At 49.6% G+C, this 21,542-nt stretch overlaps 8 protein-coding genes across 8 annotated transcripts; 3 read left to right on the top strand and 5 right to left on the bottom strand.

The window, feature by feature from the left end:
- Positions 1–140: 140 nt before the first annotated feature.
- On the bottom strand, positions 141–1,720 carry PEX2_098210 (tyrosine--tRNA ligase TYS1; the record flags this gene model as incomplete). Its single annotated transcript, XM_016747091.1, has 8 exons — positions 141–383; positions 445–677; positions 736–805; positions 860–989; positions 1,056–1,297; positions 1,366–1,482; positions 1,546–1,638; positions 1,688–1,720. 8 exons carry the CDS (start codon positions 1,718–1,720, stop codon positions 141–143), a joined length of 1,161 nt encoding a protein of 386 aa, XP_016598440.1.
- Positions 1,721–2,158: 438 nt separating this feature from the next.
- PEX2_098200 (phosphoribosylformylglycinamidine synthase) lies at positions 2,159–6,241 on the bottom strand (the record flags this gene model as incomplete). The annotated part of the gene is made up of 1 exon (XM_016747090.1): positions 2,159–6,241. One exon carries the CDS (start codon positions 6,239–6,241, stop codon positions 2,159–2,161), a length of 4,083 nt encoding a protein of 1,360 aa, XP_016598439.1.
- A 3,290-nt stretch (positions 6,242–9,531) lies between these two features.
- On the top strand, positions 9,532–11,328 carry PEX2_098190 (MFS transporter; the record flags this gene model as incomplete). Its single annotated transcript, XM_016747089.1, has 4 exons — positions 9,532–9,973; positions 10,025–10,628; positions 10,683–11,014; positions 11,072–11,328. The coding sequence occupies 4 exons, from the start codon at positions 9,532–9,534 to the stop codon at positions 11,326–11,328; spliced, it is 1,635 nt and encodes a 544-aa protein (XP_016598438.1).
- A 935-nt stretch (positions 11,329–12,263) lies between these two features.
- Positions 12,264–12,722, top strand: PEX2_098180 (TOM13-domain-containing protein; the record flags this gene model as incomplete). The annotated part of the gene is made up of 2 exons (XM_016747088.1): positions 12,264–12,545; positions 12,612–12,722. 2 exons carry the CDS (start codon positions 12,264–12,266, stop codon positions 12,720–12,722), a joined length of 393 nt encoding a protein of 130 aa, XP_016598437.1.
- A 400-nt stretch (positions 12,723–13,122) lies between these two features.
- On the top strand, positions 13,123–14,743 carry PEX2_098170 (membrane insertase OXA1; the record flags this gene model as incomplete). Its single annotated transcript, XM_016747087.1, has 3 exons — positions 13,123–13,212; positions 13,272–14,009; positions 14,066–14,743. 3 exons carry the CDS (start codon positions 13,123–13,125, stop codon positions 14,741–14,743), a joined length of 1,506 nt encoding a protein of 501 aa, XP_016598436.1.
- Positions 14,744–15,090: 347 nt separating this feature from the next.
- On the bottom strand, positions 15,091–16,671 carry PEX2_098160 (acyltransferase family protein; the record flags this gene model as incomplete). Its single annotated transcript, XM_016747086.1, has 3 exons — positions 15,091–15,758; positions 15,864–16,491; positions 16,546–16,671. 3 exons carry the CDS (start codon positions 16,669–16,671, stop codon positions 15,091–15,093), a joined length of 1,422 nt encoding a protein of 473 aa, XP_016598435.1.
- A 1,222-nt stretch (positions 16,672–17,893) lies between these two features.
- Positions 17,894–19,146, bottom strand: PEX2_098150 (transcription initiation factor TFIID subunit 11 family protein; the record flags this gene model as incomplete). Its single annotated transcript, XM_016747085.1, has 2 exons — positions 17,894–18,581; positions 18,641–19,146. The coding sequence occupies 2 exons, from the start codon at positions 19,144–19,146 to the stop codon at positions 17,894–17,896; spliced, it is 1,194 nt and encodes a 397-aa protein (XP_016598434.1).
- An 833-nt stretch (positions 19,147–19,979) lies between these two features.
- Positions 19,980–21,473, bottom strand: PEX2_098140 (adenosylmethionine decarboxylase SPE2; the record flags this gene model as incomplete). Its single annotated transcript, XM_016747084.1, has 1 exon — positions 19,980–21,473. One exon carries the CDS (start codon positions 21,471–21,473, stop codon positions 19,980–19,982), a length of 1,494 nt encoding a protein of 497 aa, XP_016598433.1.
- Between the last annotated feature and the right edge of the window lie 69 nt (positions 21,474–21,542).

The raw sequence follows: 21,542 nt of genomic DNA, 5'->3' as shown, positions 1-21,542 counted from the left end.
TGTAGACTTGCATGGATGTCCACGGAGCGATCACCAACCCCGTCCCATTGGAGCCTTAGAGTCCGGATGTATTGCCAAGTATGCGGAGGGTGGCCAGTCTTAGATGTCTGATCTGCGCTCTATTCTTTTGCACAAACCATCTATTGCTCAGAAGGTTGAGCGGCCTCTTGCTCCGAAGGCTGGGCTGTCTCTTCTTGCTTCGCACCGGGGAAGCGAGAGCCTCTGTCCTTAACCTTCTTCACCTTCTTTTGTACGACTGGAGGTGGGTAAGCCTTCAATGTAACCTCCTGCCATTCAGGCGAGGCTGTGTAAGCGGCGTGAATAGGGGCCATAAGGGCGACCATGGCAGCCGAGACAGCAGGCTTAAGCAGCTGTGGTGTCAACTATAACGTTTGTTAGTAAATGATACAAGCATTTTGGGGTGAGAAAGATAGGTAGACATACAATATCGGCTGCGTAAGCATCGTGTACCTGCTTAATATCGGTAAAGACCAGAGGCTCAGCGTCCTTACGCTCGACGCGGAATTCTCCGTGGCCCTTGAGGACAGCTGCGGGGAGGAGAATGTGCTCGACTAATGAAAGCACACCATTGTCTTCGACGATCTTAGGGAAACACTCTGCCTTGCGGATCTTCTTTGTGATGCTTTCGGCGGAGTCGAGGAGATCGATCTTACTATCTGATCGGGGTTTAGCATACTAATAATGATAACTTCTGATAAGAGGGGAGGAAATTACCTGGGCTATCACTAGAGCTCATCTTGCCGGAGGATAAAGAGGCCATCATAGGGTTGAGAAGGTGGGCGCGCTAGATATAGGTAAGCCTCCAATAGCTAGTTAACATTGTAGGATAGCAACTCACAACACGGTATCCAATCTTAGGGAGCCATTCTGTCGCTGCAGTGAAGAGCTTCCTCTGGTCAATTCCACCAAGCTGAGCATCACAATTTAAATGTTGCTCATCGAGAACCTGGAGAACCGGGTACAATAGTCTGGTGAACGGTTAGTATTGGTGTGTTGCGCAATCCATATGGACGAGAGTAATTGGATGTCCATACCCACTCAACGGAGCATTGCCGGTCTGCTTGACAATCTCACTGCCCGCCTTCTTGGCTTGACCTTCGGAGATCAAAGAGGACAACTTGTACACATCAAGCACATATTCAGGACTCTTCTGGTAAGAACTACCAAGAACAAATTCGAGCTTTTCAGTAGGAACTCCGACGGCCTGGAGGATAGAGGTGATGATGTTTCGGTAGTAAATCGAACGTTGTTCCACTAGCTCGAGCGGCGCCTTCAACTGTTTATCTCAAAAAGGGCTGGTTAGATCGGGATCTGGATGAGTCACTCCGAAAGGTATGCGCTTACATTATCGAGGAAGGCGTGTACATCAGCAAGCAAAATCGTAACATCACAGCCTGCGAGTAGCAGCTGCGAGATCTTTAGCGCTGGCACAAAGTAGCCAATGTGAGGACGACCGGTGGTCTAGAAAAGAGAAGACGTGTTAGCGGGGTGTGTCGCGACAAGGACAGTATTTTTTTTACGGACCGCTGTGCCCCAGTACACCCTAGGATTGCGTCCGCTTTTCAATACGTCCTGGATGATCTCTGGATTGAGGAATTCGGCGAGGTTCGAATTGATCTGCGAGAAATGAGTGGTTGTTTGAAAGACGGTTTACATAGGGTCTCACGAGATCGAATCTTGCTTGCGCCGCGGAATCCATGGTGGGCTGAAAAGCAGGGATTTAAGAGAAGAATATAAGAATGCAATAGAGAAAGAGCGAGAGAGCGAAAGAGGAGAAGACAAGAGAGTTGTCCAAATGAAGAGATCTCGGCAGAAAGGGCAAAAAGAGCAAAAAGAGCCAAAGGTGGGATGAGTGGCTCACCGTGGACCTCCCCGCTCTATCTCCGCTAATCTCCATTCCTTCTGATAGCCCTCAGGTAACTCGGAACGATTCCGTTCGACTATAGATATTATAGTACTGGATTTATATTCAAATGGAAATATTATTGGTCAATTTTGCTATATACTGATTTGAGAGGTCATTCTGGCATGTTCATTTTTTTTTCAACTCCACCACAAAGAGTATATGGACAAGAACTCAGAAAAGATGAGGGAAAAAACAGAAAAAGAAAAGCTTCGTAAATAAGAACTAAAAATTCTAACCAACCCAGCGTCTGGCGCTGTAGAAGACACGTCCCCAAGGGCCAATCTCGCCCCAAGACTCGGCGTTCGGAGGCAACCAACTGGCAATACCGTTCATGATAGTACGCTCAGGGTGAGGCATGATGGCAAGGACACGACCGTCGGGGCTGCGCACACCGGCAATACCCTCGGGACTTCCGTTAGGGTTGAAGGGGTACTTCATGGTGGGCTTGAGGGAGGCGTTGTCGACGAATCGGACGGGGGCAAGACCCTCGCGAACGAAGTCGGAAGCCGAGATGCCCCGGGAGCCGGCGAAGGAGGCACGACCCTCGCCGTGAGCGACGACAATAGGGAGCGAAGTGCCATCCATGCCGTGGAAGAAGACGCTGGGGCGAGATGGGTCGGGGTCGGAGATGCGGGCCATGCAGACACGGCCTTCGTACTGCTCGCTGGTGTTGCGCTCGAAGCTGGGCCAGTAATCCGCACCAGGAATCAAATCCTTGATACGAGACAGGAACTGACAGCCGTTGCAGACACCTAGGGCGAAAGTGTCCGGACGCTCGAAGAACTCCTGGAACTCCTTGCGGGTGTTCTCGTGCAGCAAAACGGACTTGGCCCAACCCTGGCCGGCGCCCAAGACGTCACCATACGAGAAACCACCGCAGGCAGCGAGACCGGCGAAGGTGGAGAGAGACACACGACCGGAAAGAATGTCGCTCATGTGAACGTCGACGGCAGAGAAACCAGCGGTGTTGAAGGCAAAGGCCATCTCAGCTTGACTGTTGACACCCTGCTCACGAAGGATGGCAACACGGGGCTTGTTGGCAAAGGGAGAGTATTGGGAAAGGCTAGTCATCATGGGCAAGCCCTTGTCCTTGGGGTCGAAGGTAGGGTTCCAAGAGAGACCAGGGTTGGCATTGTCAAGGATGTTGGCATACTCCTGCTCCGCGCAGTCCGCGTTGTCACGGATCTTCTGCATGTGGTAGGAGGTCTTGGCCCAGATCTGCTGGAGGCTGGAACGGGTGTTGCGGTAAACCAAAGAGGCCTTGTGGTAAATGGCAAGGTCCTGCTTGGGCTGTTGAGCCACACGTCCAATCTTGTGAATCAGACCCGGAGGAGGACCGCAAGTGGCGAAGCATGAGCGGAACTGGATCTCGTGCTCCTTGCGGACTTGGAAGACAGCACCAAGCTCTTCAGTGAAGAGGGATTCAATGACATCCTTGGTGTTGAACGAGGCACAGATATTATCAAGCATGATCTCAAGACCACAGCGACCAGCGAACATCATTTCAACAAGAGTAGTCAGAAGACCACCATCGGAGCGATCGTGGTAAGCCAAAACAATTCCGGCTTCTTGAAGCTGCTGTGTAGCATCGAAGAAGTCCCGGAAGAGATCAACGTCACGAATGTCAGGGCACTCAGAGCCAACTTCGTTGAAGACCTGGGCAAGAGCCGATCCACCAAGTGTCTTGCGACCGAACGAAAGGTCCACAAACATGAGGACAGTCTCACCAACTTCTTCGTAGCTACGAAGAGCCGGGGTCCAGGTCTTGGTGAAATCGCCGACCGGTGCAAAGGCAGAAATGACACAGGACATGGGGGCAGTGACCTCCTTGGCCTCATTCGAAACCTGATCCTTCCACTTCATCTTCATGGACATGGAGTCCTTGCCGACGGGAATACTGATGCCAAGCTTAGGGCACAGGTCCAGACCAACAGCCTCCACGGCTTCATAGATAGCGGCACCCTCGCCAGGGTGGCTACCAGCGGACATCCAGTTGGCAGAGAGCTTCACTTGGCTGAGACGATCCACCAGATCGGAAGCAGCCAAGTTCATGAGTGACTCAGCAACAGCCATACGAGCAGATGAAGCGGAGGAGATGAGGGCCAAGGTAGGCTTTTCACCCATGGCGAAGGCTTCGCCGGTCTTCATACCTGAGGCCAAGGCAGTGGCAGTAACCGAGACATCTGACACGGGGGTCTGCCACTTGCCAACCATCTGGTCGCGAGCTGTCAGGCCGCCGACAGTGCGGTCGCCGATAGTGATCAAGAAAGACTTGGAGCCGACTGCAGGCAGAGAAAGCACTCTCTTGATAGCCTCATCGACAATCTCCGTCCTCGAGGTGAGAGAGGGAAGATACTTGGCAAGGCTAGAGTCCACGGCGGGCAGCTTCAGCTTCCGCGAATCGACAGTTCGGGTCATGCGAGGAGTCTTTCCGAAAAGCACAGACAAAGGAAGGTCAATCGGGGCCGGGTACTCCTTAGACTCTCGGTCAAGGAGAATGAGTCTCTTTTCTTCCTCGGACGCACCGCCACCACGACCGACAACGGAGAAGCCACAACGTTCACGGTTAGCGATAGCAGTGAACTTGTTCATGCTTTCCTCGCCAACCGCCATGACGTAGCGCTCCTGGGCTTCACAGCACCAAATTTGCATGGGGCTCATGCTACGGTCGGTGTTGTCGATTTCACGGAGCTCGAACGTAGCTCCCAAGCCCGAGTCGTGGATCAGCTCAGGAAGGGCGTTGGACAAGCCACCGGCACCAACATCGTGGATGAACTTGATGGGGTTGTTGTCTCCCATGGCTACACAGGCGTTGATAACCTCTTGAGCTCTCCGCTGGACTTCGGCATTGCCTCTCTGGACACTAGCAAAGTCGAGTTCGGCGGATCCTTCACCGGAAGCGATACTGGAGGCAGCACCTCCTCCCAGACCAATAAGCATAGCCGGTCCTCCGAGCACCACAAGGAACGCGCCGGGCTTGACAACGTCTGGGTGCTTGATAGCGTGTTGAGGGCGAACGGTTCCGACACCACCAGCGATCATGATGGGCTTGTGATATCCTCGGATTTCCTTTTCACCATTGCCCACGTCAATCTCGGTGAGCAGGGTGCGGAAGTATCCACCAATGCAGGGACGGCCGAACTCGTTGTTGAAAGCAGCGCTACCAATGGGTGCCTCCAACATGATATCCAAGCTGCTGGCAATGTGGTTTGGCTTGCCGACATCAAGTTCCCATGGCTGCTTCAAGCCAGGAATCAAAAGATCAGACACACAGTAGCCAGACAGACCGGCCTTAGGGCGCGAGCCACGACCGACGGCACCCTCGTCACGAATTTCTCCGCCGGATCCTGTAGCCGCACCAGGGTAAGGCGAAACAGCAGTGGGATGGTTGTGGGTCTCAACCTTGGCCAGGAAGTGCACAACTTCCTTGGTGTGCATCCACTGTCCGGTTGCCGGATCGGGGGCCCAGAACGCGGCCTCGGGGCCCTCCAGGACGGCGGCATTGTCACTGTAGGCACTGACGGTGTGCTCGGGATGCTTCTTGTGCGTGTTGCGGATCATGGCAAACAGGCTGTTTGGCATGGGCTTGCCATCAATCACCCAGGAGGCATTGAACTGCTTGTGTCGGCAATGCTCCGAGTTGACCTGAGCGAACATGAAGAGCTCGACATCAGTAGGATCACGGGCAATTGCGCCATTCGGACCATAGGCCTCAGCCAGGTAATCAATTTCTGAATCATCAAGGGCCAAGCCGAGCTCAGTATTTGCCTCTTGAAGAATCTCCTTGGGGGACTTGGTACCGCCCTGAAGAGAGATGGTCTTGAGGGGTTGGGGAGCGTGCTCGGAGAACATAAGGCTCAGCTCGGGCTCATCCTTGCCAATGATCTGAGTCATGCGGTCATGAAGCGTATCCATGTACTCCGGCTTGTAGTCCTCTGCACTGTTGCGAAGACACGAAACCTTCATACCCCGTTCGATCCGCTTGACGTATTGCTGCAGGCCGCAGACGTGCGCAATGCCCGTTGCCTGGGAGCTCCATGGCGAGATGGTACCGGTCCGGGGGAAAATGTAAAAGGTATCGAATTGACCGTCGGTAGATTCGAAAGTAGGAGGGATGTCTGTGATATCGCCGTACTGAAGCAATTGTTCAAGTACTGCACGCTGGGGCTCATCCAAGGGCTGGGTGGTATGCACGTAGTGAATCCACTGGGCTCGGACATCCTGGACACCGATGCTAGTAGCAATAGCATGTCCTCGAGAGCGGGAAAAGGCAACGGAGCCCGAGATGGCCAAATAAGTATCGGTAGAAGTCATCGTGAAGCAAATTGGGGAGTATCCCAATTAGTCAAGTATGACACAGGAGAAAAGAATTGATTCTCCTAGTATCGAAGGAGATTGAGTGGCTCGAGTGCCTCTCTCAAGTGGACTTGAGAAGATCGCTAGAAGAGGCCGGCGATGACTCTATCGCCGCTTTTTTTTTTTGTAAGAGAAATGAGTTTCCCCCGCCCTAAGCCTGTTGCGGCTTATCTGGCTTGGTCATGTGCTGATAACAGACTTTAAAGTTTAGAGGCAATTTTATTTCATTTCCTTCCATTTTCCTATACAATGGTGTATCTATGTATCCATTTACATATCTTGTTGAAAAAAGTTGTCCATAAATAAAATGGGACAATTGATGGGCTCTCTCATCCCATCTGACAGCATCAAATGGAGACCGGAGGGGCATTGTGGGGCACTGAGTCAACAACAACATCGACCCGGGGGATCCCCCTCGTATAATAATGATGAGTACGGAGTACAACAGAATCACCACAACAATGGGATATTTATGGCCTGTGGGCTGTAATATAAGTAGCCTCCAATTTACTTGGTTGGAGGAATTTTTGATTTAAAAAAATTATTCCCCAAACCATAACACAAAAATGAACGGAGAAACCTTCATATGAGTATTTCATTATTGGAATACCTAGATGGACCCAGCACAATTTCATATATAAATCCTAGAATGTTCCTCGGTTGAGTAAACTTCGATCTTGATCCGCGGGTCTTAACTTCGCCCACAATCTGCTACAACTGTTCATAGACGCCCTTTAGCAGCAACAATAGGCTGGTAGAAGACCTTGCAGGAGGGTAAGTCGGCGGCGTCACGCATCATTATTCTACCTAAATAGGAACTTGAAAAGGCTGCTGTCAGCATAAGACTTGTATAGAAGGCTTCTCAATACCCGGTTCCTTCTAAATGCCCACTTATTAACGGCAAATGTGAGCTCGCCGCCGAAGAGTATCTCGAGCGATGTGAATGGCTGGCGTGAAAAGCAGGATAGAACATTCCCGGCGATGGAATGCAGCTCTGATGTCAATAAGGATGATTTATACATAGGCAGGCGAGCTTCTAGTGCTAGCACCCATATGCCAAAGAAAATTATCTCCATTTGGTAACAACTTAAGCGAATTGCTTGATGCTTGATAGTTTGTGTCAAACAAGTATAGAATTAGCCTAATCATCAATAAAAAAAAGCCTATAGAGAGGATATTGGATGTGTAAAAATCTGCTTCTAAGTTGGGCATCGCCTACGAATATTTGAATAAGGCAAAGACTTTATGTGCAATACTTAAGACATGAGGATATCCTAAGAGTTCTGTAATCTGAAGACTAAGATTTAAAAGCCACTGCAATAAGTTGTAAGCAACTCGGTTTTTCTTTATAAATCCCCTTCAGCTATGGCAGTTGCAACACATAAACGCCGGCCCCTAGGCTCGGCTATGAAATGGCCGAGAAGCTGAATAACAAATTTTCGTCATTTGTTATTCACCTTAGGTCCAGTTATCTCCTGCAATATCAATACTCCTTATAGTCCATAAGAGTATCAGCAGACAAGAGCCTTAGAGAGACATATTTGTTCTCTAAGTTCCAAGTCATCCCTGCCGAGCTAGACATTGGCAAAGCTTCCGGGTCCTAAGGGTGAAAGGACTTGCACAAGATGCTAGCGTAAACAGTACAAAATTATGCAAGTTCAAGTTTACCCCGGGTTCTCCATTGGCCGCCATGACATTTTCTGTGTCCTAGACACTTGCGTGATATCCGTGCTTTATAATAGTACAAAGTACTCCGTACATGAGGTTGTAAAGAACCGAACGCTCATTTTATTATGGGGACGGGGGTCAAATCTACCTCAAGAGGTATGGGGTATTCCCCAAGCAAAAATACTTGAACATTCCAAACAAACCCTAAAGCACATGTTTCCACTAATTCTGGGGCGAGGGCCATAGGATTTGAATACTTGTATCTTTCATATGGACAACACCTACAAAAGATACCTTACCTCATAGATGCATGTCAAATGTGACCCACAACCATTATGAAATGCTACTGGTGGGATTAGAAGCCCAGGTCTGATACAAGATTCTAGAACAGTAGACCAAAAAATGCTATGGCGAATCGAAATCCGCCTTGCATGATGTTTAGTTCCCAATAAGGAAATTTACTACGAATTTCCTAAGTAGGTAGTATGTTCCGATCTATACAAGGGGAAAGCAAAAAGATAATCGTATTGGCCTACTGTGGCCCAGGGACTGTGTCACCCGAAATAAACTTTTATGCTGTAATATGTACATGTGACACTGTAATATCCCCTGGACTGAGCTAATCTAAACGAGTTCAATGTTGGTTCCGAGGTCGTCTCTTTGCCTGTAGATACAACTATTGGATACAGATGTTGTCGATGAAATTTTTTTAATTTGGTTTGTTTGGTATAATCTACAATATCAAAATACAAGATGACTCTCATCTCAAAATTCTACCGCTTCCAAATGGTCTTTTATATATCTGGCTCTCCTTGATTGAGCTTCTCACGACGCGTGGTGGTTGTAGCTAGACCCGCTTTCGCGTGATGCCAAGCTGGAACTCGGGAAGGGATACTTGAACAAGATAGGAAGTACGAGTACAGAGTATACAAGAGAAAATTCTCAGGCTACAACGCGCTCGGCTGTTCCTGCTCATCAATATCACATGTTCCTAATTGGCACATAATCTAGCGCATTCTCTAGTGCGACAACTACTCTCCTTGCTCGAAGCAAATATCACCCCTGGAGGATCCGCCAATGTCTCAATGAATAGAGCTACATCCTGCTTTAGGTCTATATTGTGGATAGCGAGAGCTTTACACTGCTAATGGAAGAATATCAAGTGCTTCTTTTCTCGGCGGAAAGTGAGGCATCAAGAAACAAGCGATAATGCCAATATCGCCAAGAATGCCAAGGTGTAATCGTAGCATATTGCCTAATAGGGTTAGCGCCACCATTCCACATCCGGTAACTCATCTGGGTGCGGGCCGATATCAAAGGTTCCGCTATAGCAAAAATGTAGAGCATCTTCATCCATGGACGCCTCTTGTTGCTTTTGCTTTTTTTGTTGACCCACTCGTCAAAAGCTCGGTGTAGAATTTTATTCGAGATGAATTATAAAAGAATGCCTCCCCAGGGAATCCAAAACGATCTATATTGTATGATCACAGGTTACCATCACCACACCTTGCACCTATAACTATAACACTTCATACTTTTGCCTGGGTACAGCCCCCATAATCAGTCTGATATCTTTCAACATGGAGACCCCTCAGTCATATCAGACCCACACAAATGCAACTAGCACGACAGCATCCATCAGGTCTGGTGAATTCGGCCATGAACAACCCAATGATTACCTCGACCTACCAGTCCGCGAAGTCAATGACACCGCTGATTTACGTGAATACACCACCGAGACGAGGACAGGTGAAATCATCAAGCCGGTCAAATCCAATGCTACTGGCAAAATCGAAGATTGGAAGATGGTGACCTTCACCATCGACGATCCTGAGAACCCCAAGAACTGGTCGAAGGCGTACAAGTGGTACTGTACCATGGTGGTCGCCTTCACCTGCTTTGTCGTTGCCTTTTGCAGTAGTGTCATTACAGCCGATGTTGAGGGACCCATGAAGGAATTCGGTGTCGGTCGTGAAGTCAGCTTGCTTGTTATCACGGTTTTCGTTATTGGATTCGGTCTTGGTAAGTAACTCACATATGTGACGTGATTGTATAGTCCTAACCTTATTTTAGGGCCCATGGTCTTTGCTCCAATGTCAGAGATATTCGGACGTCGGCCTGTCTACGCTTTGACCCTTGCACTCGCTGTTATTTTCGTCATCCCATGTGCCGTTTCTAAGAACATTGGAACTCTCATTGTCTGCCGTTTGATTGATGGAATTGCCTTCAGTGCCCCCATGACACTGGTCGGTGGCACTCTGGCTGATTTGTGGAAGAACGAGGAGCGTGGTGTTCCGATGGCAGCATTCAGCGCTGCTCCTTTTATTGGACCGGCCATTGGCCCACTTGTTGGTGGGTTCCTGTCTGACAACTGTGGCTGGCGTTGGCTTTACTGGATCCAACTCATCTTGGCCTTTGTGGCCTGGATCATGATCACCTTCACTGTCCCCGAGACATTTGCACCAATTTTGCTGAAGAAGCGAGCCCAGAAACTTCGCAAGGCTGAGAACGACCCCATGTATACCACCGAAACCGAACTCGATCCTCGCCCCATGGGTGAGAAGTTGCGCATCTTCCTCTTCCGCCCCTTCCAGCTTCTGTTCCTCGAGCCCATTGTCTTGTTCATTTCTCTCTACATGTCGGTCATTTATGGCTTGCTGTACATGTTCTTCGTTGCGTAAGTCATCGACATCTTCTACCAACACAAACAAGAGACTAACTATATATCTAGCTACCCGATTATTTACCAGGGCGGCAAAGGATGGAGCGCGTCTAATACGGGTCTCATGTTTATCCCTCTGGCTATTGGTGTGGTCATTAGTGCATGCTGTGCTCCTTTTGTCAACAAGCACTATCTCAAGGTCTCTGCGGCACACGGTGGCAAGCCTCCAGCTGAAAAACGTCTGATTCCCATGATGTGGGCTTGCTGGTGCGTCCCTGCTGGTCTTTTCGTCTTCGCCTGGACCTCCTACCCCCATCTTCACTGGATGGGACCAGCGATGGGAGGCTTCATTCTTGGAATTGGCATTATCCTGCTCTATAACTCTGCCAACAACTACCTTGGTATGTTCAGAAATTATCAAACATTTTTTAATATATCATTGCTAACTATGTTTCCAGTTGATACCTACCAGCATCAAGCAGCATCTGCTCTCGCAGCCAAGACCTTCATTCGTTCTATCTGGGGTGCCTGCACCGTCCTGTTCACAGAGCAGATGTACGAGCGCCTGGGCGACCAGTGGGCCAGCTCGCTTCTTGCATTCATCGGTTTGGCTTGCTGCGCCATTCCCTTTGTGTTCTACTTCAAGGGAGAGTCCATTCGTCGTTACTCGAGATTCGCCTTCCACGACGATGAGGAGAAAGCGATCAAGGCATAAATTGTTACCGAACTGGCTGGTGGAAAAGTTTAGAAAGAGGAGGTAATTTTTTTCATTTCTTTGAGCAATTATGGAAATGGTTTGCGGGCATGACTGATGTGGAAAAGAACTTGGATGATATTGGCCTGGCGTCTTTTGATATCCATTGCATATATAATTGATTGAACCTTAGGTATATTGATAGTTTTTAATAGAATGTGTTTAACGCACATAATATCATGAGTATACGTCCTTTTCTGAGTGGGTCGTATTGATCTAGCGGGATAGATACATCAGAGGATCACTGAGGTATGAACAGGTTGGTAGTGGAAAGCAGGAAAGACCTTGGCTTGATATAGATGCCATGACGGTGGACTTAGCTGATATTGTACATATATCTACTTGCTCGAACTATTTCTCCTTTCCAGGGTGATCGAGTTCTTGATGCTACAAATGACTTTTAGTCAATTGATATACCGAGAATACATTTCTTCGGATTATCTGGCAGAGGCTTTTTTTTTACTTACAGCATCTCCTCTATCGAAATTTCCTTGAATATTGAGAAAAATTGAATAATATTGAAAATTAGAAGTACTGGGCCTGCAATCGGGCTTATACAGCCATCGATCTATGTTGGAAGGCAATGTCGCCAACACGGTTGCCGTCTGTGAGCATTAGCGTCAAAGACTTGAAGATAAGTTGAATATCCTGAATTTTTTTTCTCTTTCCCTAGAGTACGGAGTAAACAAGGCGCTATTCACAACTTAGTACCCGTTCGGGCGGGTATACAATATGCTGACATAATCCACATGATGCCCCGGCGAGCTCATCGGGACCATCGCATCAACATTAGCCTCTTTTACTTTGCTTCGTTTTCGAGATCAAGGGTCAACACCAACTCCGACTCTGCTATTCAAAGATACAACACAACTACTCGGTATTTCCCGATCCTAATAATGGCCTCCGACGCCGCCTCCCTCTCGCCCGCCGAGCTCTACGACTCTGCCATGACCGTCCCCTCCGACTCAGAGAACTACTCCGCGAACCATGAGATGTCCTCCTCGGTCCCATCATCCGCAAGCTCACTCGTGATGCTTTACAAGCCGCCAAGTGTCTGGGGTCTTGTGCGCGGAGCGGCCATCAACCTCTTCCTCCCCTTCGTCAACGGCCTCATGCTAGGCTTTGGAGAGCTGTTCGCACACGAGGCGGCCTTCCGACTTGGATGGTCTAACACCAAGGTATGTGGAATTTTATATGAGCTTGTATAGATTATGATTACTGATTAGCTGCCCTTCGTTATATAGATCTTCCCTAACCACCGCCGCTCACATGCAGTGGGCCCGGGTGTTGAAGTGCGGGAGCTTCCTTCGGAGCGGAGACGTCCTGGACTGAGGGATACTGCTTCTTTGGAATAAGTTCTCGATGTTTCTTCTGCTGTTGGATCCGTTCAAGAACGACTGCATTTACGCGGGAGATAAAAACTGAAGCATATGTGATTTGGGATCGATACCTGGCTTTCTGTGCACACCTGAATTTAGTGGTTGTACATAGACTTGTTGACTCCGGGGGGGTTGGCGTTTGGCGAATTAGGATTTACATTTTGCAACCAGCTTTTGTTACAATATTAGAATATCCAAGTCCATGAGCTCGGGAATTGTATATTTCCCATCTTTCCACATTCGAGTCTCCCGTGCCTGACCCGTACCCGTGATCCGGGGGTATTTACCGCCCGGGCAGAAAAAGTCGCGCTGAAAGGCAGGAGAACAACTCTTCCGTAGTTGGTTATCTCCCCATCTCTAATTATCTCAAACCACAATGATGGGACCTGTTGGCCTGAAAGGGTCCGGCGCAGCCGCTGCCTTTGCACGTCAGAGGATGACCGCCATGTCCCGCTCTTCTCGATCTGTCTGTTCTCCCGCTGACTCGGATTTGGGAAAAACATCGAAATTGACTTGGCTTTGCAGATGTCCACCTTGCGGTCACAAAGCCTACGGTTCCCTAGCCAGCGGGGTCAATTGAAGTCGGCGCTATCCGGTAGTGCTCCCTGGCGCATGACACCAGCTGTCATCGGCCCGGCCGCAGTCCGATTCAACTCCACCTCCTCCGACTCAGCACTCCCCGGATTCGCTTTGGACGGCTCATTAAAGGATGCGGTAAACATACACGATATTACCACGATTCCGGAGAGGATCGGATACCTCAAGGAGCTTGGGCTGGACTTTGGCTGGGGCTTCACATCGACGATGGAATGGTTGATCGAGCACACTCACATATGGACCGGCTTGCCATGGTGGGCTAGTATCGTGGCTGTCGGTCTTTTGACTCGTGTAGCAATGCTGAAGCCCGTCATTGACGCATCCGAGAACGCAGCAAGAATGACCAACGCCAAATCCCAGACTGAACCCCTCCGGCAAAAGATGGTTGCTGCCTCGACCGAAGGAAACCAGCAGGAAGCCCAGATTGTAAGGGCCCAGCTCAAGGAGATCAACAATGCTCACGGCATCAAGACATGGAAGTCAATTGTTCCCATGTTGCAAATTCCACTTGGTTTCGGATGCTTCCGAATCGTGCGAGCAATGACTGCGTTGCCAGTGCCGGCCCTGGCCATGGAGACAGCGGGATGGATTAAGGATCTGACCATTGCTGATCCCACTTACATATTGCCCATGATTGCTGCGGGTACGCTATGTCTATCTCTGAGGGTAAGTTTTGATCTCATGTGGTCTACTGTAATCACGACGCTAACCAAAGACAACAGAAAGGTGGCGAATCCGGCGCAATGCCCATGATGCAAACCGAAGCAGGAAAGTACATCATATATGGTTTCCCTGTCATGTCTTTTGCCTTCATGGCATTCATGCCAAGTGCCCTACAACTTTACTTTGTGGCAAGTGGTCTTTTCGGCCTGGGTCAAACTTACCTGATCAACTCGGAAGTCTTCCGGAACTGGCTGTCCCTGTCAATCGCTAAGAAGCCATCCAATGGGCCGAAGTACTCCGCAGTCACCCAAAGCACCGAAAGCAAGGGCCTTCGCCAACTGTTGGAACGGCTTGAGCAGCAAAAAGCCGCTCAGGAAAAAGCACGCATCGAGATCCCTGTGTCAGCTGTACAGGAGGATGTGAAGATCAGCTTCATTGACCGCTTCTACCAGAAGTTCGGAAAAGTCGGCTCCAATTTGTCTAAATCAATCTCAGAAACCATGGGCACTGCAACAGTCGAGCAGCGTATTGCCAAGGACCACAAGAAGCGCGCAGATGAATATGAACAACAGCGAAAAGATGAGGATGAGCTCATGCGGAGAGAGCGTAACGCAGCTCGTCGCAAGGAACACATGCAAACCTTGGAGAACGAAAGGACCAAGGCTAGCAAGTCTTTGAAGAATAGCCAGACGGCTGCTCGCAACCCTAACGGCCGACGTGGCTCTCGCCGCGCTTAATCGGCGTGTGTTTATACAAATTGTAAAATATGGCGCAGTGGCAGTGGCATTTGCATTTTCTTTTTTTTGTGATTTGAAGAGTAGAATTTAGTTCGACCACAATCTCCATTTTGGCTATGTAAATTTTATAGAATTGAAGCTTGCATCACTCATCTTGTTATATCGTATTGGATAAAGACTCGAAGAGCCAGAAAAGGGAAAGCTAGAACAGGTCATATTTACCATGGACCAGCCATGTTGAAGAAAAGCATGTCCTCTAAACACCACGAGCCCAAACCAACCCAACTCAGTCTATAACTTATATCAACACGCAGCACGTACAGAAAGCGAGAAAAAACAACCAAAGATCAAGTCGTCTGCATAGGGATCGATTGCAAAGGCAACGGCGTCTTCTCGTCCTCAACAAAAACAGCCTTTTCCAGCTTTTGAGTCATAGAAGCACAGAAGGGATCCACATACGCCGTCCACAGCGCAGCAAGGAGGTATACAAGCCCAATCCAGACCGGAATACTAATACCAACGACCCACGGCGGCCGGATACGCAACCAGTCGTCACGCTTATCGTCAGTCAATGGCTCAGGGCCCTTCCAAGGCTGACCACTGATACCATAGAGCATCCAGCAGAGCACCACACGCAGCATGGTGCCGTGGATGAGATAGACAGCGAAACTCTGCTTGCCAAGCCAGAGGAGGAGTCTGCTGGAGAGGAAGTCTTTCGTCGTAGGGGAGAAAAAGATCGCAAGGATGATCATGTCAATTGCGAGTGCGGTGTATCGTTTCCCGACGTTGACGCCTGGCGGGAATATGTAGTGGCTTACTTTGAGCATCACGTTAGACCAACCGGCCCATTCGGGATGTTCACCGGGGTATGAAGCGAGGAGCAATGCGAAAATAGTAAGCGGGATAGTGAGCATCTTCCTGCCTCGCGGGTGTTTTGCTATCCAGTCTTTGAGGGCTGTGTGATATGAGAAGTCACTGAGGAGGATTCCGTAGATGGCTTGCATTTGGAAGGTTTCTATAGAATCGACATTAGCAACTAATGTACCCCCATTTTGTCCGTAACCAACTAGAGCCCTAGATTGAAGCTCATATGTTTGTTTCATCCACAAGCAAGACTCACCTATATCCTTGCCCGCATTCTGATGGAAATACAACAGCATTCCAATATAGATCACAACCCTATACCGAAACTTGACGAACATGGTCGCCGAAAGCACCAAAAAAACCAACATAGACGACAAAAGCAGCGGTAGAAGCGCCCACTGGTGATCATCATACGCCATATACCCCGTCGTCCAAGTCGACAAGAAATTCATCGGCAGGCGAATAAGTTCTTTCCAAAAGGAGTCTGCCAGATCGGGCGCCGCATATCGACACCACCAGCAATCCGACCTATTTGCAACAATAAACCCACCGAATTGCGCAACAGTCCACGAAATGAACAGTGCAATCGTCGCGGGGAAGATCAGCCGTGGCGGGCGACGAAATGCGCCCTTTGCTATTGTTTCAAATGCTCCTGTTGTATCACCTGCTCGTGATAACTTGAGTGGTTTGAGCGCGCAGACGTAGCCGGTTAGGAAGGCGAAGATTGTCACGCCCAGACGGCCTTGCCAGGGGATACGGAGGACGGGCCATTGGAGGACTCGTGGGCTGGCGTTTTCTTTGTCGCGTGGTGAGAATAGATCATAGTCCCAGGCTCGGGCGAGATGGGTTAGGACTACTAGGATTGAGGCGATTCCTCGGAGGCCCTAGAAGTTCAATCATGTTAGTATATGATGCACTATCTTGGTTTCGAAACATACATCAATCCATTTAACACTCTTTTTAGGATCTCCTTTCACTGATGGATCCCCAGATGACCAAGGGAAGGTTGTGGGTAATGTGTCTATTAATCGGGTGTATAAATGAGAGGGCTGGGGGTATTGCATTATAAAGAAAAGTCCAAGATGCAAATATTCGAATGAGAACCAGGCTATGAAATATAAAGGGAAACTGAGCGTCGACTAGCCCACTCCAACCGAAAATGAAGGTATAAAAAAGAAGAACTATGAACAAAAGAAAGACAAAGAAAACAGAGCCATCCAAGACAGTAGGACACTAGGACACTAGGACAATAAACCCCCTCGGCGATCACATCAAGAAAGAGGCTGCCAAGAAAGAAGGGAGTTGGAAGTCGACGCGGCCCTGCAAGCGGCAGCCCTTATATTGTCCAGACCCAATGGCATATTCCCTGAGAAGCAGGTGGGCGACTACTTCGTATGCCAGTCCCACATTACAGAGTTGGATGAAAATAGCCAAATAAATTGGAAAACGCCACTCGGATAACCCTTGCTGGGCGATGACTTTCTGCAGGGTCGAATGATCTACCTCATACCTGTATTTGGACAGTTCCACTTCGATGGAATACTATTTTATTATTGCCACCCAGTCCATTTCTTCTTGGCATTCGGTATATTGTATGACAAAAGAATGGCCCTAATGCCAATGTGCCAATGCACCCAATCGATCACCAAGCTATATAGGCAACAATATGCAAGTTGCGAAAAACACCAACCTCCTACAAATACCGTCATCCAGGAGGACATGGCATTGCTTGGCATGTAGGCTACACGGAACGGAGTACACGAAGTGCACGGAGTGGACTTGGCTGGTTTGAAAACAGTATTCGATAGGAGATCGCAAGAGAGATCATGGGAAGAGGATGGAGCATTTGACTACGTTGTCATGATCCCTACATGTAGATACAGCCTTATGATTTTAGTACTAGCCAATGGGAATCAAGTTTGCTGGCACGGAGTACTTATGTTGTAGATGCGTTGGCATTCCTCATCTCTGCCAAGACCGAGGGCTTCCAGGTAATATCATACCCAGTGGAATGTGTGCTCCGCATACGGATACGAGTATATTCTAACTTAAGACGGGGGTTTCATTAACAACGATAATAGTGAATGGAAGGCCTAATGAGGGCATCTCAAATCCGTTGATATTACATAGTATGTTGCGGAGAATAATCATGATATCAAAGTCAAAACAGACCCAGTCTGCTAACAGTTTCCCCGCAAAAGCCCAGATCGCCAATCATAGTGTATTAGACATGAAAAGAAAGTAAAACAAAGTCCGCCCATAGGTAATGTAAGACCGTTGGGGTTATCATCGGAAAAGCCGTCTTCCACCTGCACTTCCCGAGTTCCATGTGAATGAGCCACGAACTCCCAGGTTCTCCAGACTCAATCCCGAGTAACCAACTCCACCACCTTCACCATCACGCTTTGTCCGCCGTACCGCCTCACGCAGATGTGATGGTAGAAGCTGGCCACGGTGTGGGTTTGGTGGAAGACGGAACTCGCGTTTGGGACGGAGAGGAGTGGGAGTTGGGTGTGGAGAGGATGTTGTCGAGTTCTGATGAGTAGGAAGAGAGGGTGTAGGCGTACGGGTAGAGTCAAGTGGTTCTTTCTTAACTCCGCTACTGAAAGAGGCTGACGTCGAACCGGGGACTGGTGTGCCTGCCGGGGTTGGCGTAGAGGTTTTTGAGTTTGCGGTCACACCTGCGGCTTTCGCCTGGGCGGCAGCTTCCGCAGCGGCCTCTTCGGCCTCGAACGCATCGCGCGCAGCGAGATCGTGTGCTTCGGCCCATTGAGCCTGAACTGTTCGCGCCATTTCAATCATCTCACCGGCGAAGACCTTGGTAAAACCGTTTACGGTCGTCACCACGCTGGCCGGGACAGATTGCGAGAGCGCATGGTTCACGATACGGCGGAGTGTTTCTTTGCGTAGCTTTGCTCGCTTGAAAAGATCGTATCGCTCTGATTGCATAGGGTTGAATGCATCAACCAGAATCCTGTCCAAAACTAATGTTAGCTTCATCCAATATGATCGGAATGACAGGGGAAAACGTACGCTAGGTTCTTCTTCTCAGCCTCTGTATCCGTAGCTCCTTCTTGTTGCCCAAACAGCTCTGCCTCATCCTCCTCGTCATAATCATCCGCATCGTCACCTCCTCCACCACCTCCACCGCCAGAAGGACCACCCCTGACCGAACCCTCGTTATCGACTGATCCGAACCGTGTAGAATCACCCGCCCTAGCGCTCAGAGCATCATCCCGCTCCCGTTCCCGCTCTTTCTCGGCTTTACTCTTACGTCCTCGTTTCTTTCCTCGTGCGGCACCAGAGAAGATTCCGTCTGCGCTTGCTCCGCCCAGACTCCCTGTGAAGCTGCCTGTCACGCTCCCAGCTTCACTGGTACCACCGAAACTGCGATCTCCGATATCGATGCCGGTCGGGAATGAAGTCTGGCGGAGTGGGTGCATGCGCTGTTTCTTGCCAAGCGGTTGTGATGTGGAGGAGGAGATGGAGGGTCGTTTGAGGGGGTTGGATGTTGGTTGGTATGGTGGTGGTGACGACATTTTGAGAGGTTCTAGTGGATAGATGGGGGCGGGTGTATTGCGTGGGTGTGAATGTTCAATCAACTCGTATTCAAAACAGCCAGCTGTAAGGATGCTCAGTCTATTCGATAGAGTATGAGCACAAGTTGAAGCTCTTTCAAGGCCGAGGATTTGGCACCGCGCCGTTGCGCCAAGCGAGAAAGGTAGAGATCAACCTCGGATTTGAATGAGGAATGAATGTTAGTATGGAGGTTTCGACTGATAGCAAGATATCTCTCAAAGAACCATAGGTAATGATGTGATTTTGCGGCGGACTTTTAGTGAAAGTAGCTGGTTGCAATCGATTGGAAGCAATTTGGAGACACGAGATAAGGACGCATCTCACCGCCTTCCATCTTAGGTGAACTATAGCCCTATGTATATTGGACACTGTACGCGGTTGGGAATCCTAGAATTTACACTCTACACTGAAGGCTATATGATGCAGAAAATGATAATTGTGGTTCAATATGCTTAAAACAACCCCGCAGATGAGTGCCCGAAACTAGGTATGATGTATGATCAAAGGAGTGACAGAACGACGAAATTCCGAGAAGAATCGAAGCTCGATGTACCTATGATTCGAACCTTCTCGACTGAACCACTGTAACAAATGAGAAAAGAAGGAGGCGCTCAGCTTAATCATGCGATGCTGTGCACTATTTAAAGAAACAAGATAGACAAGAAAAATAAACAAAACAGACAAAACTGTGCAAAGATTGACTGTCAAATTGACAGAAACCCAAACGGATAGAAAGGTCGCAACCGCGAGGAGAGAACACTCCAATGGCGGATGGTTGAAGAACCAAGTCACCTCAGAATCCTTTCTCTCCAATTCGCGGTGCCCCCCCTTTCCAGTCATTGCGTTCGTAGTAACGGAACACAAGATCATAACCGTTCAGGTCATGGACGATGCGATCGACACGGCGGTAGCCTTCCACGTGCTCCATCTTGTTGCTGCGGCGGAGAGCTTGGCGCTGGGCGTGCGCCACATCATGCTGCCCATTCGCCTCTTCGAGCTCATCCAGGGCGGGTTTAGTCTCAAACAAGGTAATGCTGAAACGGCCAGGCTTGAAAATCGCAACAACCTGCTCGATGATGTCGGCGGTAGCCTTACCGTTCTGAGAGTGCGGGACGTTGGTCTCAAAAGATGCGTACGAACACTGAGGCTCCGGTGTGACATGCACGGTGAAGTAGTGGGTCGGAGCGTTGCCATCAGGAGCGGGCACAACGCCATTGGCAGAGAAGCCACATGGAGTGAAGAGGTACGCATCGATGCGAGCATCTGGGAACTTGCTCTTGGCGTACACATCGGACAGGCCGCATGACTCAGAGACGACAGTGCCCAGAGCGTGGCCCTCAGTGGTCAGCTCCGGCGGCAGGATGCCACCAGTCTCCTCATCCATGTCGGAGGTGTTGCTGAAGACGTCGAGGTGATCAGTACCATCGTCTTTCTCAGAGTTGCGGTGACGCTTCTCGGCCACAGCAGTGGCGTTTTCGAGGTAGAACTGCTTCGCATTTTCCTCATCAAGGTCGGTCATCAGAACTTCGAGGGTCTCATCGTGCTCATCACAGTCAGTGCGCAGATTGGCATCAGGGAAGTTGAGGACCTTTGTTTCGGTCTCGTGGAAGTCAACCTCCTCCTTGGGACTCGCCGGTGGGGTGAGCACGGTGCCAGGCTCGGTCAGGTAGAGATACCAATGTTCTCCATTCATCTTCCCGATCATGTAGGCGCTGCCGTTGACGAACAACCTGTCCATCGATCGCACTTCATCGCGCCAGCTGCGGTGAGGGCCACGCTGACGGTCAGGGAACAGGAAGTTCTTCCGGCTGTAGAAGACTCGGTAGGGAGCCGCAGCCACCGTGATACCCCGAGATGAAGGGGCCGTGGCGCGTGGGAACCCTGCGAACAAAGCAGCGATTTCCAAGATGCGCGGGAGTCCCGAAAGCAGGGTGGTAGTTCCGCACGTCTTGAGAATCAACTTGTGCGGCCAGACAAACATGCTGGACTCCGACAGAAGGTAGGCATCCATCTCATCGGAGGAGATAACGGAAAGCACCTGGCAGTTGACCAAGTCCAACATATCCTTCCAGATTTCCCCGGGCACTTTCTTAAGGCCTTCGGGGCCGGCGGCGCCTAGTTCGGCGGCAGATGGCGCAAACCATACCTCGAGAAGCTTCTCAGGACCTTCGAAAGCATTGGTCGAGTCGAGATCCTGAGTGGCCTCATAATTGATTGTCAGAGACGGCGTCGCCGCGAACGAGGACGGCGAGGTGGTGTAGTTCGTTGGAATACCGACGTAAACCATGATGACTGATGTAGCTTGAGCTGTTGTACTTGTGTGTGTTAAACGAAGCAGAAACAGTGACGTCGGACC

Source organism: Penicillium expansum (genome assembly GCF_000769745.1).
Source record: "Penicillium expansum strain MD-8 chromosome Unknown contig349, whole genome shotgun sequence".
Lineage (NCBI taxonomy): Eukaryota > Fungi > Ascomycota > Eurotiomycetes > Eurotiales > Aspergillaceae > Penicillium > Penicillium expansum.
The sequence above is the reverse complement of the archived record's forward strand: the minus strand, read 5'-3'. Positions and strand labels throughout refer to the sequence as shown.